This window comes from Salvelinus namaycush, chromosome 8, assembly GCF_016432855.1.
Source record: "Salvelinus namaycush isolate Seneca chromosome 8, SaNama_1.0, whole genome shotgun sequence".
Lineage (NCBI taxonomy): Eukaryota > Metazoa > Chordata > Actinopteri > Salmoniformes > Salmonidae > Salvelinus > Salvelinus namaycush.
This window is the reverse complement of record NC_052314.1, coordinates 61204239-61219790: the sequence shown is the minus strand read 5'-3', so window position 1 is coordinate 61219790 and position 15552 is coordinate 61204239. Positions and strand designations below refer to the sequence as shown.

Here is a 15552-nt window from a genome sequence, read left to right as displayed (position 1 = left end):
GAGAATCGTACCTGTTAGCCTTTTATTTAGCTTAGCATCAATCAATCAAATAATTGATGTAGGACTTGATTGCTTTCGCATTAAAACAGCTTAGCAGCATCGTGTCTGTACAGTACTGTGTTTGACTGTGAATGTCTAAGACTTCTGCTGGACCAAAAAAAAAGGATGTGGACCTGTAAAGTTGTCAATTTAAAACCTCTTTGGGCTAGGCGTCTCGCTAGCGAAAACTTCCGGTGAAACAGAAGGTCGTGCAATTCAAATAAATAATCATACAAATTATGGATATTAAACATTTAGGTACATACAAGTGTCTTATATTGGTTGAAAGCTTAAATTCTTATTAATCTAACTGCACTGTCTGATTTACAGTAGCCATTACAGCGGAAGCATGCCATGCGATTGTTTGAGGATGGTGCCCCACATCAAAATATTTTTCCACCGGCACAGGTTTCATAAACTCGCAAATAGCAATTAAATATTCCCTTACTTTAAAAAAATCTTTCTCTGATTTGTCATCCAAAGGGTCCCAGCTATAACATGTAGTGTCGTTTTGTTAGATAAAATCCTTCTTTATATCCCAAAAAGTCTGTTTAGTTGGCACCATCGATTTGAGTAATCCACTCGTTCAACATGCAGAGAAAGGAATCCAAAAATCTATCACTAAACTTTGTTAAAACAAGTCAAAATATGTTTCTATTGACTTCTCAGATGCCCTAAAATGTAATCAAACTATAATATTTCATACGGAAAGAAGTATGTTCAATAGGAAAACGATATTAGCAGGTCCGTCTTGTCCTCATTGCGCGCATATATACGAATTTCCAATAGTGTGTCCTTGTACTAAAACTCAGTATTCTTACTCATTTTGGAAAAAACAAGCCTGAAACCTTGAACATAGAGTGCTGACACCCTGTGGAAGCCATAGGAATTGCATACTGGGAGCTAGATTTAATTATTTCCCTATACTTTCCACTGTAAGACCATGGGCTCTCAAAAAAAAAAAATCTGGTTGGTTTTTCTTTGGATCTTCTCCTACCATATCTATTGTGTTATAGTCTACATAGTTTTAACATTCCTACAAACTTCAAAGTGTCTTCTTTCCAATGGTACCAATTATATGCATATCCTGGCTTCAGGGCCTGAACAACAGGCAGTTTACTTTGGGCACGTCAGTCAGGCGGAAATTGAGAAAAAAGGACCCTAGCCCTAACTTATTTTAACTTGTGAATAGGTTCTTGTATTGTACATAAGACTGTAATTCCTATTGAGTACTATTTCAGGGATCACAGTTGCTAGCTAGAAGGGGAGGTAGTTGGTACTGTACACGGCTAGGGACTTGCAAGTGTAATAGCTGTTACGATATTGGATCCATAGAATTAAAACTCATATTCTATGCTGGGGTCGACGCTTTAGAATGTCTCTGAGTCTCATCAGCGTTACCGTGTCATCATTCGTAGGCATCACCTGACTGCAGAATTTGAAGTGATTTCATAATGATGACAAGCTTCTGTATGCAATTCATTATTACTATCACAATTTGGCGAACAGGGTGACAACCTGCTAAGACTAGCTAGCTTATATGTTAAACAGAAAGCTGTGATAAAAAGGCAATATTTGAGAATCATTTTGCTTTTGAAACACAGACTTGAAGAAATAGGCTAATTAATAATTTTAAAAATGTAATAACTGAAGGTTGTGCCTTAAGAAAGTAGAAAACTATTTATCACTGCAACATATAGTATATTGGTGAGTAGGTACATTCATGTAAAGAGAAAAGGTTTTCTTCCTTCTGCTTAATGAAACAAACATTTATTCAGATAATTTATACAAGTATTGTATTTTTTTTTACTAATGTATTGATATTAGTTTTCCACCTATACTTCAATTATCTTCAAATGCATTTGTTTTTATTTATCTATGTATTTATTTATTTATTATGTTTTACTTAGACATATGTACAGTTTGTTTGTACTGCCATTGCAGTTTATAAAATGTGTTCATGAAAATATCAAAATGTTAGTTTTGTAACATAAAGACGATACCAATGTAAACATTTGTAAGCAGGATATAGTTTTGATTCATGGAAAAGGATCTTCTAAATCAATTGAGAAAATTGGTCATGCTACAGAGCACCATCTAGTATTGTAGACAAAATTAAAAAGTCTACCAAAAACAAAACAACTGAACTAAACCACAGCTGAAAAATGCCAGAAGTATAATCTCCAAGACAACCACATCATGGAATAAAATTCTTATTTATTCGAGTGAAACAGGTGAGAGGTATGTGAAATGAGTTTTGGCAAAATACTATACATTTTTCAGTGAGTTATACATATACAGGTCACGTTAATATACAGTATATATATAATATATATATATTAGTTGGCTAATGTTATAAGAAAATAATTGAAATACAATATTATTCACATCATAAGAGCCTCATATAGGACAGACACAATCAGAGTATCATGGGTATAATTTTGAATATTTTTTCCTCCAGAGTCAATGAATCTTTAATGTACACATGTCAATGTGTAATGAATGAGCTGCATATATCCGTCGTTTGGATGGGACGTTAAATGGGTGTGGTCTGTGGTGACTAAAGATCCCATGGCACTTATCGTAAGAGTAGGGGTGTTAACCCCGGTGTCCTGGCTAGATTCCCAATCTGGCCCTCATACCATCACGGTCACCTAATCATCCCCAGCTTACAATTGGCTCATTCATCCCCCCTCGCTCTCCCCTGTAACTATTCCCCAGGTCATTGCTATAAATGAGAATGTGTTTTCACTCAACTTATCCGGTAAAATAAGGGTTAAATAAAATAAATAAATAAAAAATATATGCTACCAATGATGCAAGCACAATAATACTGTACATTAAAGTACATGATGGTATCTTCTTTACATCATTGGTAGCATAAAGGCAGCTCATTCAAATAAGATGACATAACATTATTTGTGTACATTAAAGTACATTATGTTATACATTACATTAAACATTCAATGACCCCTTTCATTATTTGGGCCAATGAATATTAGGCAGTTCAACGTATGGCGTGGACAGGAACATTGGATACAAAACCAAAGTGACATGAAAGATGATCAACTTGACTTAGATAGTATTGTGCAGAAAAACATGATTTACACCAATACACATCTTTGCAGAGAACTTTCTGACAAGTTGGGATCACAACGATCACTGCAGTGGGGGTGTCCTTTTAATGGATAACACAGTATTATACAGTATTAATATTTAGTTATTTTGAACATTCAAACTCATGTTTTGGTCAATGTAACAGAATATACATATTTACATGACCATGGGCGTAGGTGCTACAGAGAGACAGTTAAAACAGATGTCAGTGAATGGGAGGGATTCGGTGCCTTTGAGGTTCTGTTTTTTATATTTTTAAATGAGGTTCAGTGAGTAATAATACATTCACTTGATGATGAAATGGATGGAGCGAGAAGCAGAGAGAAAACCGAAAGAGAGAGGATGGGATAAAGAATATCCTCTATTATGATGATGCTCTCATTTAGAAAGAGAGAGAGAGGAAGACAGGGAGAAACAGAGAGGGAAGGGAGAGAGCAACAGACAAGAGAGACGGACAGAGACAGAAAGAGAGAGAGAGAGAGCGTTGATGTGTTCTATCTGTACTGGAGGAAGCGTTTGAGGAGGTTGGGGAGGTGTAGCTGAGGGATGAGGTGTAGTCGAGTTCGGCCCATGTAATCTCTGACACTGAGACGACACAGCTGATATAGTGGCCGAGGTGTTGCTGCAGAGAGAGAGAGAGAAACAGAGGGAAAGAGCAAGAGATCGAGATATTATCTGATTCATCCAAGACAGCCTCAATATCATCCACTTGTATAAACCAAATAACAATGTTTTACAAGGGATTCTGACTTCTTCCCACCAGCTGAATGGAGATATTTCCTAACCTGGTCCCAGATCAGAAATAGTATCAGAAAACTTAGCGTATCGGTTTCTGATCAGACCACAAGTTTGGCATGAAAACAAACACATGAGTTAGCTATACAGTACAAACTGATCTGGAATCAGGCTAATATTCCCATGTAAACTGAGCATAATCTTACCTTCATGCAGCAGTAACGTCTCCTCTGCTGTGCTGTTAGGTGGGGCTGACTCCACCGGTCTCTTCAGCTGTAGGTTTTTAGCGTTAGTGTTCGCTCCAAACTCTAACAACACATTGATGATCTCAGTACAGTCCTTCTGAGCTGCCGCATGGAGCGGGCTCTCCAGGAACCTGCCCTTCTGCACATTGGCCCCTTCGGAGAAAACCAGACACCACTGGTTAAGCTCAGTAGGTCACACTGTAGTAAAATGGTTTGCAACAGAAAACGTGAATTTATGCTCTGATTGGACACGTTTGTGCTGATCCTTCCCGTTTCACTCAGTTTCAAAAGAATTCTCCCTCCTGAACACGCTCCGTGTTTGTGAGTACTGCATCAGGTAAAACAATGTCCTGTGACATACCGTTCCTTAGTAAATGCAGAATACAGAAGAAACAAATTACAAACGAATGAATCATAAAAAATATATATTTTTAAATGCATTGATGTCAACGGGAGAGATCATTTGAAGTTAGGACCAAAGTGTCTGGTTAGTTACTGACCTCCATCGAGGAGTTTCTGTGTGCACTGGAGTCCTGAGGAGATGCATGCGATGTACAGGGGGGTTCCTAGGTGAGGAATATCATAGTCCACGTCTGCTCCCCATGTGATCAGTGCCTCCAGACAAGCAGTTCTGCCTACACACAATACGTCCTGTGTTACCAGGATACTCTCATTCAGAAACGCATTCAGTAGTCTCATCTTAGAATAGAGAGGGGAAACATACTAAAATTACAGCCAGAGTATTTCAAAACCTCACAGTAAAGTGACAGCTATGTGCATGACACACATATCCTGCGACGGCAGTCCTCCTACAGTACCTTTGCTGGAGGCTTCGTGTATGGGCGAGGGCTGGCATATCTCTGACTGGGGCTTGGCACCGTTTTCCAGCAGTACCTCTGTACAGGTGGCACTGCCCACTGAGCAGGCATTGAACAGCGGCGTCACCCCATCAATGGTGGTGGCATTTACCTGATCAGATAGATGGAGCATTGTCAGAAAACCATGAGTATCTATAAGTTACAACAAAGGCAAGTCAATCGGAACGTAAAAAGATCGGTTGCTGCAACAAAGTTACAACAAAGGCAGGTCAATCGGAACGTAAAAATATGAGTTGCTGTCACAGCATAATGATGTCTTAATCTGACGTGGAGTGTATGTGTTTGTGTGTGTGTCCGTTTGGTCATGACTTACATTGGCACCAGCTGCAATAAGCGCCTTGGCACATGACGCGTGGTCTGACAGACAAGCCTCATGCAACGGCGTCACATGGTCTATGGTAGGGATGTTTGCGTTGTAACCCTGGGATGACAACAAGAAATGTTTGCATTCATTATATAGGTCTCACTTTCCCTACACTTTATTTTGTGTAAATGCTCTACAGATGGTCATACTATCAACACACTATGTGTTGATAAGCAGCTGCTTGCTAAGGTTACAGTTAGGTTTCCAATACGGGTTACACTCTTTAGAAAAAAGGGTTCCAAAAGGGTTCTTCGGCTGTCTGCATAGGATAAATAATTTTGGTTCCAGGTGGAACTATTTAGGGTTCCATGTAGAATCCTTTGTGTAAAAGGTTCTACCTGGAACCAAAAGGGTTTGGTTTTTCAAAGCGTTCTCCTATAGGGTTCTCCTATGGGAACAGGCAAAGAACCCTTTTTAGTTTCTAGATAGTGTAGAGTGAGGGTTAAGGTTAGGTCTAGGGTTAGAGTTGAGTTTAGGTTTAGGTTTAGGTTTAGGATAAGGGTTAAGGGTTAAGGTTAGGGTTCGCGCTAAAGTTAGTAGATAGATAGTTGAAATATTACTGATAGTCTGTAGAGCATCTACATCTACTATCCAAATAAACTTTTGGAAATCTGACTACGAGGGAAAATGGCAAACATATCATATGTATCTTATCTGCAACGTACAGAAAGTGCATAAGCATTTTATTTCACATAAAGGTGTCAAAAAGTTTCTCTGTCTTAACACTGTATAAACAATTGACCAGAAAGCTTTGCGTTGTGGTGCCCCGCCCCTCTGTGTGTGACTCACCTGTGAGAGTAGGGTCCTGAGGGCCAGGAGACGGCCCTGACACGCTGCCTCGTGGAGAGGAGACCGGTCCGCCCATGACCCTGGGAGAGGGACGACAAAACACTGAGCCTCTCCAAAACAACACACATTACAGTCATACATTTACAGTGATAGCGCTTCACTATCATACAAGCTCTTATTGGTCACATCCACAAATATATATATATATATATATAACCAGCACATTCCCATTCAAGTCTGATACATTGACAGCATTCATCATAGCCTTCACTCTCTGTCAGTATCCTTATTATTCAATCATTACCGTAATCCTAATCTAGAATTACTTCCCAAAAGCCAATAGTACCAGTCCACTATCCATGTTCATATGTTCAGAAAACTGAAACCCAGTTGTCACAGCTGTCACTAATATCACGGAGCATATAACAGAGCGCTGGATAGGTTTTCACTCTCTCACTGTGTGGATGGAGCTATATATAGCTGTAGCTCAACCAAGCAGGCCATCTGGCAGGCATAGCCTTGTACAACTGGCAGGCATAGCCTTGTACAACTGGCAGACATAGCCTTGTACAACTGGCAGAGCAGAGCTCAGTCTCTCCCTACACACCCAACAACACTACCATCCACGTCAGAGAACAACATTTAGGTGGTTTTAAAATATTTTATTAATCCTTTATTCAGGTGAAATCCTATTGAGATATGAGTCTCTTTAATGAGGGAGCCTTGAGTATAATTAAATGTCAGCAATACTTCCACATAAACATCACACAGCAGTGCAGTATTCAATACTACATACCCATGTCTCCGTCTCCCCACGGAACATCTAGCCATTGATAGGTATATGACATTCCTGCCTGTAGGAGAAGAGGGCGCCTGTCACATACTGTACTGTTATTGTACTGAAGGGTCTTGTTGTCACTCCATGGATTCACACAGGCAGAACTGTGACTGTGCCGGCCATCTTTGGAAGGGCATCTGCATCACCTGACAAGCTCATGTAGTACATTGAAATGGCCTGTTGTTGCTACTATCTTTTATGATGAACAGGACAACTAAAATACTGTATATTTATTTTTTGTTGTTGCAAAATCTGAATTCCTTTTTAATATATAGACCAAAAATGACATTCATTTTGATATATTTTTTGGGGGGAAAGGACAATAACAGAGATTCCTCTATCAAGGTATACATAACATAACAACAGGTGGCAATGAGGACCACCCCTGCTGCAGAAATAAGTAGAGTTTGGAAGCTATTCTTAGGAAGCACATGTTAGAACCACAGTAAGTAGTTAATTCCAATCACAACAGCAACAGTGACCTGGAATCCTCCCTCTCTCTATTTTCTATCTTTTCTCCAGGAAACCAGTCCACCTTTCCCGCGGTGGTGATCCTCTATAGCTGGTTGCCTGGTGCGGCTGAAGCCCATTATTCTCATTCGGACAGCACAGGGTGTCTCTATTCTAGCAGGGTAAAATGGTGGCTCTCATGAATATTGCAACAGTGCACTGAACATATGACTTTGCTTAAATCTCCCATTTGCCACACTGAGCAAGAACACAGGAAGCAGAAAGGGCTATACTTGTCACGTTCCTGACCTGTTTTCTGTTAGTTTTGTATGTGTTAGTTGGTCAGGACGTGAGTTTGGGTGGGCAGTCTATGTTTTCTGTTTCTATGTTGGTTTAAAGGGTGACCTGATATGGCTCTCAATTAGAGGCAGGTGGTTTTCATTTCCTCTGATTGAGAGTCATATTAAGGTAGGTGTTTTCACACTGTTTGTTGTGGGTGGTTGTCTCCTGTGTTAGTGTCTGTCTATGTTGCACCATACGGGACTGTTTCGGTTTGTTTATTTTGTTCGTTCGGTTTTTATGTAGTCATTTCCCTGTTCCTGCGTTCTTCGTGTTACATGTAAGTTCTTACGTCCAGGTTTGTCTACATTCGTTTTGTTATTTTGTTAGTTAATTCAAGTATAGTTTGTTTTTTGTCTTCGTCGTTTTGTCGTGTCTAAATAAATATCATGTCTAAGTATCACGCTGCGTCTTGGTTCAATCCATGCTCCTCCTCTTCGGATGAAGAGGAAGAGGAGAACCGTTACAATACTATCTGCCATTTGTATTTCTGTTTATTTCTTCTGCTTAAATAACAAACTACTGCATTTAGAACATTTGAATGTCAAGGGCCAAAGTCAATAAGTAATCACACAGTTACAACCCTAATGTGACCCAGCTACTGTTTAGATTAGATACAACCATTAAAGAGATATAATCAGGTTTAATTGACTGAAGCTGCTGCTTAGTCAAGTTCAAAGGTCATACTCTGTCTTGTGTGAAAGAGTCATGAGAGCACATGGTAACTTCAGCTGTTGTAGGCCAGTCATTAATAGACACATACCCCAAGGCCTACTACACATAGGCCTAGTAATAGTACTACTACAAATAATAATAATACACTATAATGTGTTAAATAAATAAAACATGCATTTGTGTTATGATGTAAGATATATGGATCTGTATTCACATCAATAGGATAAGCACTGGACTGCTCTAGGGACCCATTTGACCAGATGTGTCCAAGGCGTTTGTTTGATTATGTCATGATATTCTTATATCATAGAGCTTCGTTTCACATGCTATAGCACAGTTCCAAATAGGCTGGATGCCTATGAGAATGTTCCAGAACAGGTGCCTTTATCACGAAACATTTCCATGTCAACCCCTCTGTCTACCTCAAATAAACTTGACACGAACAGCACAGGTGTTATATAATAACATTGCACAGTGACAGTCCGAGACGCACTCACCCAGTGCGCAAATACGCAATTGTGTGTGCGTAAAACGCTACTGACCTTGGCTAGTTAAAATACCCCAGCAGCGTTGTTTCTTTTTTGCGGTGTAATCGTCTGTGTTCTCTAACGTTCTTTTCCTCTGCGTGTTTTCTGGCTGCTGTTCGCTCGAGCTCTCTGCAGGTGGAACTTCAGGCATGTTTACATCAGCTATCTGTCCCCGCAGCACTGTGCACCATGATCCAGTCTAAATCCTGCTCTCTGGTTGGCTGCTCGGCTTGTTGTCGTTTCACAGCCAAGGACAAGCACGACAATAACATGAACAGGCAGAGAGGGAGGTAGGGAGAAAGTGAGAAAAAGAGAGAGAGAGAGAGAGAGAGAGAAAGCGATAAGAAGGTGTAGGGGTGAGATATTGTGATAGGGCGAAGAGAGAGAGACGACTGAGGGGATGAAGAGAATGTGGTGGCTGTGGCAGTGGCACCCTGCTATTTTTATCAGAGGTTAAGAAATGGCTTAGACCAGAACAGCCTTTACCCCGCTGGTCTCAGGGTTAGGAACTGTTCTGTTTATAAAGGATTCATTCTGCATGGTTTGAAATATTAAAGTTTGACCTTTGAGTTGAGTACAGTATTTGCTCTTTTGAGTATGCCTAGTTGCTTATGTAACAATCATTTGCTTGCAATATTCAAATGCAAAAGCCATGTACTGTTTATAACATTGGTTCGTTATAAGGTCATAATTGTCAGGTTATATTTCAGGGACCGACATAATGCAGGTTTTCTTTGGTAGTTAATTCATTGATCAGTCCTTGATTGACCAGAGAGTTCACATACCTGATGTCCCTGGTATGAAATAGTCCTTGATTAGAAGGGAATTTTAATAACTAGTTAATAAGTATTTTGTCTCTCCAGAGCCATAATTGAATAGCCCTACTATAGGTTTTCAAATCAAATAGACTAGTTAAACTAGTTGTACTTGGGGATGGAAAGCTAGAGCCTCTCTAACCTCTCTCTAACATGCTTCTGTTCAGCTCAAAACATTCCTGGCTGACAGTCGCTGTGCGTAACCTACGTGGAGTACGACTACAGGCTGCAGCCTGTAACTGCCAAGTCTCAGCTGTGATAGAAACTGTCTATGAATTGTGTGGCATTTTAATAAGGGCACAGCTCCTAGGTATGACACCCATCCAAGGGCATGCACAATTATACATACATGTACAGCTGAAAACCTACGGTTTGAATATATTAATTTGACATACTCTCAAAAATGTGCATTTCATGTGTCATCTAATCAGACCACTTGATGATTGCAGTGCATGGAATACGCTAAGGGCGGAAGCAATGTTGAATCAGAGACTTCTGTCGTGCCAACCCAACATGCCGTCATGATGCCAAAGGTTCTGGGTCTTTTCCCTCATCCCAGGTGTGGTTGTGACAATGCAGTGCTTTCCCCCAGTACCTCATCAAGAAAAGAGCATTGAAAGACATCAAGAAGTTAGTATATCTAATACACAATGTATCTAAGTGTTCCTAGTGTCCCCGGCCACAACGATAGGCTGGGTAGTTCCTGGGCAGACTGGATACAGTTGCCTGGCATGTTACAGACACAGAGCTTTTAGAAAGCTGGAATACCCTAATACACACACTTTACTGTAGAAAGTATGTGTATGACCCTCTACTATAGAATAATAGTCTGTTGCCTTTCACAGAAACAGCTACTTACTGTGCCCTTGTCCAAAATCATAAAACTCTTCTGCAATCCGGGCAGCCTCCTTCCGATTCCCCTTCACCACATAGAAGTGGGTGAGAATATTCAGGCTGGTCTTGACAAAGAGCTTGACGCAAAACAGAGCGAATATGGAGAGGTAGACATTGGAGTGGTGTACTGTTCCAAAAGACTGGCTATCCACATTTGGAGTCATTGCTTCCTTGCTTGTCTAGCCTTGCTTATGTCTTGCCTGGCTGTCGGTGGCTGGCTGCTAATGTTTTGGAAATTTAAATGGGGGGCCTGGCTATCTGTGTTGTGTTGACTCTGGTACTGGGTCATATGCCAGCCCAGAATGACACAGAAATTCCCCTCAGCAGCTGGGTCGAGACCAGATAGAATAAGTTGGAGAGAGCAGCTGTATTATAGCGCTGCCTGCCTGCCTGTGGGACAACTGGGGCCCATAGTCATACAGTGTCTCAGAGTAGGAGTGCAGATCTAGGCTTAGGCCACTCCTATCCATGTATTCTTATTCATTATGATCTAAAATGCAACACTGAACCTAGATCAGCACTATCAGCACTCCTACTCTAGACGCTTTGTGGATACAGGCCTAGGGCCATTTAGACTGTGCCAGCAGCCCTAGGGCAGGGAATACAGTACAGCTATAGCCAGGGGCTTTCTGACTGTGACCTATGATTACAAAAAACTAACCCAGGCCTTAATCTGTGGTTTGTTCCATTTTGTTGCGATGCTTCGGAAAGGTTAAAAAATATGTGTTGAGTATTTCTTCTCTTGAGGTTTAACATTATCTTGACTCATATACTTTTACTTCAAAATGATATTATCCAATCAATTGTCTACTATCATGAAATTCCAAGCCGTTAGTTGTAGTGCGAACTGCAGTTCACCTCCATAACACATGGGGGCAATGTTTCACTTTAATGTTCCATCGATTACGGAAAAACCATCCAGTTCCGTATTTCTTTGTGTCAAACTACACTTCCTGCTTTTGCTGGTAGAAGTGTGTATGAATCGTTGTGTGTGTGTATGCATCGTTGTGTATGAAACTGTAATATAATTGTATTTCAAAATGAATACAGTGTTGTCGAGGGCAAATTCCCTCTTCGCCTTCTCGCTCAGCGTGATGGCAGCTTTGACGTTTGGCTGTTTTATCACGACAGCGTTCAAAGACAGGAGGGTGCCGGTGGATATCCGCGTCTCGAGAGTAATGCTGTGAGTGATGACTAGTTATTCTTATTATTAAACTACAGTGTACATGCATTGCTTTGGTTTCGATAGATCACATTTTTATTCGTATAAATAGTTATAGGCTGGCTACATAGCTAGCTCGGTGTATGAGTCTGCAATGGTTCTAACTAATTCTATCTCGAGGTGATCATTGAATCCATATATTGACGCCAGTCAATCTAACAGACACCAGTGTATTAAACTGCCCGAGCAATGAACAACCGTTGTTTTTGTCTTGACCAGACCGGATGCCTGCTGCTTTTTGCAAAATCGTATCCAATAGTTGAACAGCACGTCAGCGCGGTATATTTTGTCAAACTGTAAACGAGCTGCCAGCAGATGGAATGTTTCCGAACTTACTTTTGACATTTAGCTACCGTCACACCTTTGCATTAGCTTTATAATAGTGTATGTGAATGCTTCCATCCATATACATTAACATATCACGTTACAATTTGTAGCTAAGCATCTATAGTAGGCATTGCTCATACCTTGGAACTGTGGTATGCCATTCTTGTAGCTGTACCAAGCCATACAGTGCAAAGTGTAGCTAGAGAACATTGCCTAAATGTACAGCCAGAAACCATAAAGTAAATGTAGCCTACTACTATCTATGGTGTAGGCAAGACAAAAAAACAGATATTTTGACAGCTTACTGTTCCACGTGGTGAAAGAAATGTCTTGGCCTAATTCTAGGATGCAATGCACTGCACACAACTAACTCGGCCTTTACCATTTGACAGGAAAAACGTGGATGACTTCACAGGACCCAGGGAAAGAAGTGACCTGGGGTTCATCACCTTTGACCTCTCTGCTGACATAAAGCCCATATTTGACTGGAACGTCAAGCAGCTCTTCCTCTACTTGTCTGCCGAGTACGCCACCAAGAGCAACGTAAGTGTCTTACAACGGGTGTATACATTACGTCTTGCAACGGAAACGGTTTACCATTTAAGAAATAAACGGGAGGTACCTACCTGAATTTATCTAATTAGAACTCTTGTTTTCGTTGCAAATAGTTTTCCTTTTCGACTAAACGTTTTCTGTTGCGAAATGTTTTGCAGAATCGCCATGATGAATACAACCCAGACCTGTTCTCTTTCCTGTTGATCTATCAATTATCATTATCATACGATCCTCTTGGCTTGCTTTGAAGGGATGACCTTCTATAGGTAGATTACCCTATATATAGAAATGCAGCAAAATAGTCATACTTCTACACCACCAGGAGCAATGTAAGAGCTGACCTCTTTCCTTTATGATGTATCAATGATCATTCTCACACGTTCCTCCTCTTGGCACGGGTAGGCTGGTTGCCACACGCTGTTGACACATTGGTTCTTCTACAGATCACACACATTTAATTGGTGGAAGCCGAGAAGGCAATATGGAGTGATGGGTGACATTTTATAAATAGTGTATCCTAAGAATTAGCCTGGGTTGGTCTCAGGTCTGTTTGTGCGGTATAGTCCAATGTAAACTATGACTATAGGAAATTGATACACAGTCGTGAAGAGAGCACGACAACACCTCTTCCCCCTCAGGAGGATGAAAAGATTTGGCATGGTTCCTCAGATCCTCAAAAAGTTCTACAGCTGCACCATTGAGAGCATCTTGACTGGCTACATCACCGCTTGGTATGCAATTGCTTGACAACCCACCGTAAGGCGCTACAGGGGTAGTGCGTACGGCCCAGTACATCACTGGAGCCGAGCTCCCTGCCATCAAGGACTTTTATACCAGGTGATGTCAGAGGAAGGCCCTAAAAATTGTCAAAGACTCCAGCCACCCTAGTCATAGACTGTTCTCTCTGCTACCGCACGGCAAGCGGGCCATAAGACAGTTAATCAAATGACTACCTGGACTATTTGCATTGACACCCTTTTTAAAATATTTTTTGCACTGACTCTTGCACCGGCTCTGCACACTTACTGGACTCTACCCACACACACATACTACTGACGCTCCAATACACACACACAGACACACTTTCACACACGCTGCTGCTACTCTGTTTATTATCTAACCTGATTGCCTTGTCACTTTTACCCCTACCTACATGTACATATTACCTCAACTACCAAGTATCCCTGCACATTGACTGCGTACCGGTACTCCTTGTATATAGTCTCGTTGTTATTTAATTGTTACTATTTCCGTGTTTATTTTTAGTAAATGTTTCTTGCTTTTTAACGCTGCATAGTTGGGAAAGGGCTCGTAAGTAAGCATTTCACAGTAAAGTCTACACCTGTTGTATTCTGCTCCTGTGACAAATAAAATGTGATTTGATACAGATCTGGGATCAGGCCACCTAGGAAGGTGAATGGTAAAATGGCTGCCAACTAGTGATATTTAACTGCGGCGTGGTGTGCTTTCTTCCAGGCCCTGAACCAGGTGGTTCTGTGGGATAAGATCGTGCTAAGGGGAGAGAGCACCAAGCTCAACCTCCGAGACATGAAGTCCAAGTACTTCTTCTTCGATGACGGAAACGGTCTTCGGTAAGCATCCTCTGTTCACCCTCTCACTTTTTTATTCTGGCGCCAGTAACCTAACGATAACAATTCATGTTTTTGATATAGACCTCCCGGGTGGCGCAGTGGTCTAGGGCACTGCATCGCAGTGCTAGCTGCGCCACCAGAGTCTCTGGGTTTGCGCCCAGGCTGGGCTGGGTTCGCGCCCAGGCTCTGTCGCAGCCGGCCGCAACCGGGAGGTCCGTGGGGCGACGCACAATTGGCATAGCGTCGTCCGGGTTAGGGAGGGTTTGGCCGGTAGGGATATCCTTGTCTCAGTATGTAAAAATGTAATAAAATGTATGCACTCTACTGTAAGTCGCTCTGGATAAGAGCGTCTGCTAAATGACTAAAATGTAAAATGTAAATATAGCATCGGTGTGGAATCTGTCTTGATGCCATTTTATTTAATCAAATCAAATCGTTTGTCACATACAGTTTGCAGCAGGTATAAAAGGCACATCGACATAATTTTGCAACACCTTTTAAACCTGCTATAAACTATCTGACAAATTCAATTTAATCTGATTTTACATAGAGAAACAAATATATTTTTTTGCATTTAGTCCTACATTATGTTGAATAGTTATGGAACACCCTTTGTATGCAGCAGAGGGCAGTATAAGACCACTTTTGGCACCCCTCCCGCTCCTCTCCAGTCTTTTGAATGGAAATACTGTAGGAATGCTCTACGATGTTTAAGGCCTTTGTGTGATGATCTCTCCACCAGGGCGAACAAAAACATCACCCTGACTCTGTCCTGGAACGTGGTGCCCAACGCTGGGATCCTGCCCCTGGTCATGGGCTCTGGCCACATGTCTGTCCCCTTCCCCGAATCATACGAGACCACCAAGAGCTACTAAACTGTTCCACCATTTGTGTTTGTTGTGTCATCTTTTATGACTTTTAATAAAAGTGTACATTTGGGAACGGTTCAATTGTATGCCTTTGCATTGATGCTGCCACAGACAAAAAGACTGTCTAAATGTTGCTAGCAGTGAAATCCTTGTGTCTTTTTTTCCTAAATTCCTCTCAAAGCTCATTAGAGGAGAGACCTTGGATCCTCTACTTCAATGCACTTTGAGAGAGGTGAGGAAACAACGAGGAGGAAGCAAGGATTTGACTGCTAGTAATCCTTA

At 41.2% G+C, this 15552-nt stretch overlaps 2 protein-coding genes across 3 annotated transcripts; one reads left to right on the top strand and one right to left on the bottom strand.

The window, feature by feature from the left end:
• Positions 1 to 2746: 2746 nt before the first annotated feature.
• asb5b (ankyrin repeat and SOCS box containing 5b) lies at positions 2747 to 9362 on the bottom strand. 2 transcript variants are annotated; one of them, XM_039000279.1, is made up of 8 exons: positions 9012 to 9117; positions 6964 to 7021; positions 6168 to 6247; positions 5328 to 5435; positions 4955 to 5105; positions 4637 to 4771; positions 4098 to 4289; positions 2747 to 3778 (listed from the first exon to the last, which is right to left on the bottom strand). In XM_039000279.1, the coding sequence occupies exons 2-8, from the start codon at positions 7013 to 7015 to the stop codon at positions 3651 to 3653; spliced, it is 846 nt and encodes a 281-aa protein (XP_038856207.1). In that variant the 5' UTR covers positions 7016 to 7021; positions 9012 to 9117; the 3' UTR covers positions 2747 to 3650. The 2 variants fall into 2 exon arrangements, with proteins under 2 accessions (XP_038856207.1, XP_038856205.1); XM_039000277.1 differs by lacking the exon at positions 6964 to 7021 and having other exon boundaries at positions 9012 to 9362.
• A 2282-nt stretch (positions 9363 to 11644) lies between these two features.
• LOC120053031 (signal peptidase complex subunit 3-like) lies at positions 11645 to 15351 on the top strand. Its single transcript, XM_039000276.1, has 4 exons — positions 11645 to 11888; positions 12647 to 12797; positions 14286 to 14401; positions 15144 to 15351. Exons 1-4 carry the CDS (start codon positions 11746 to 11748, stop codon positions 15274 to 15276), a joined length of 543 nt encoding a protein of 180 aa, XP_038856204.1. The 5' UTR covers positions 11645 to 11745; the 3' UTR covers positions 15277 to 15351.
• Positions 15352 to 15552: the final 201 nt, after the last annotated feature.

What these genes read in the sequence shown, in the direction of transcription:
- asb5b (XM_039000277.1), bottom strand. Translation starts at nt 9,147, where the DNA reads ATGCCTGAAGTTCCACCTGCAGAGAGCTCGAGCGAACAGCAGCCAGAA. An exon ending in ACACGAAGCCTCCAGCAAAG is followed by an intron (nt 4,772 to 4,954) that starts GTACTGTAGGAG and finishes TATTGTGTGTAG; the next exon opens with GCAGAACTGCTTGTCTGGAG. An exon ending in GACGTTACTGCTGCATGAAG is followed by an intron (nt 3,779 to 4,097) that starts GTAAGATTATGC and finishes CTCTCTCTGCAG; the next exon opens with CAACACCTCGGCCACTATAT.
- LOC120053031 (XM_039000276.1), top strand. Translation starts at nt 11,746, where the DNA reads ATGAATACAGTGTTGTCGAGGGCAAATTCCCTCTTCGCCTTCTCGCTC. An exon ending in AGTACGCCACCAAGAGCAAC is followed by an intron (nt 12,798 to 14,285) that starts GTAAGTGTCTTA and finishes GCTTTCTTCCAG; the next exon opens with GCCCTGAACCAGGTGGTTCT. An exon ending in GATGACGGAAACGGTCTTCG is followed by an intron (nt 14,402 to 15,143) that starts GTAAGCATCCTC and finishes TCTCTCCACCAG; the next exon opens with GGCGAACAAAAACATCACCC.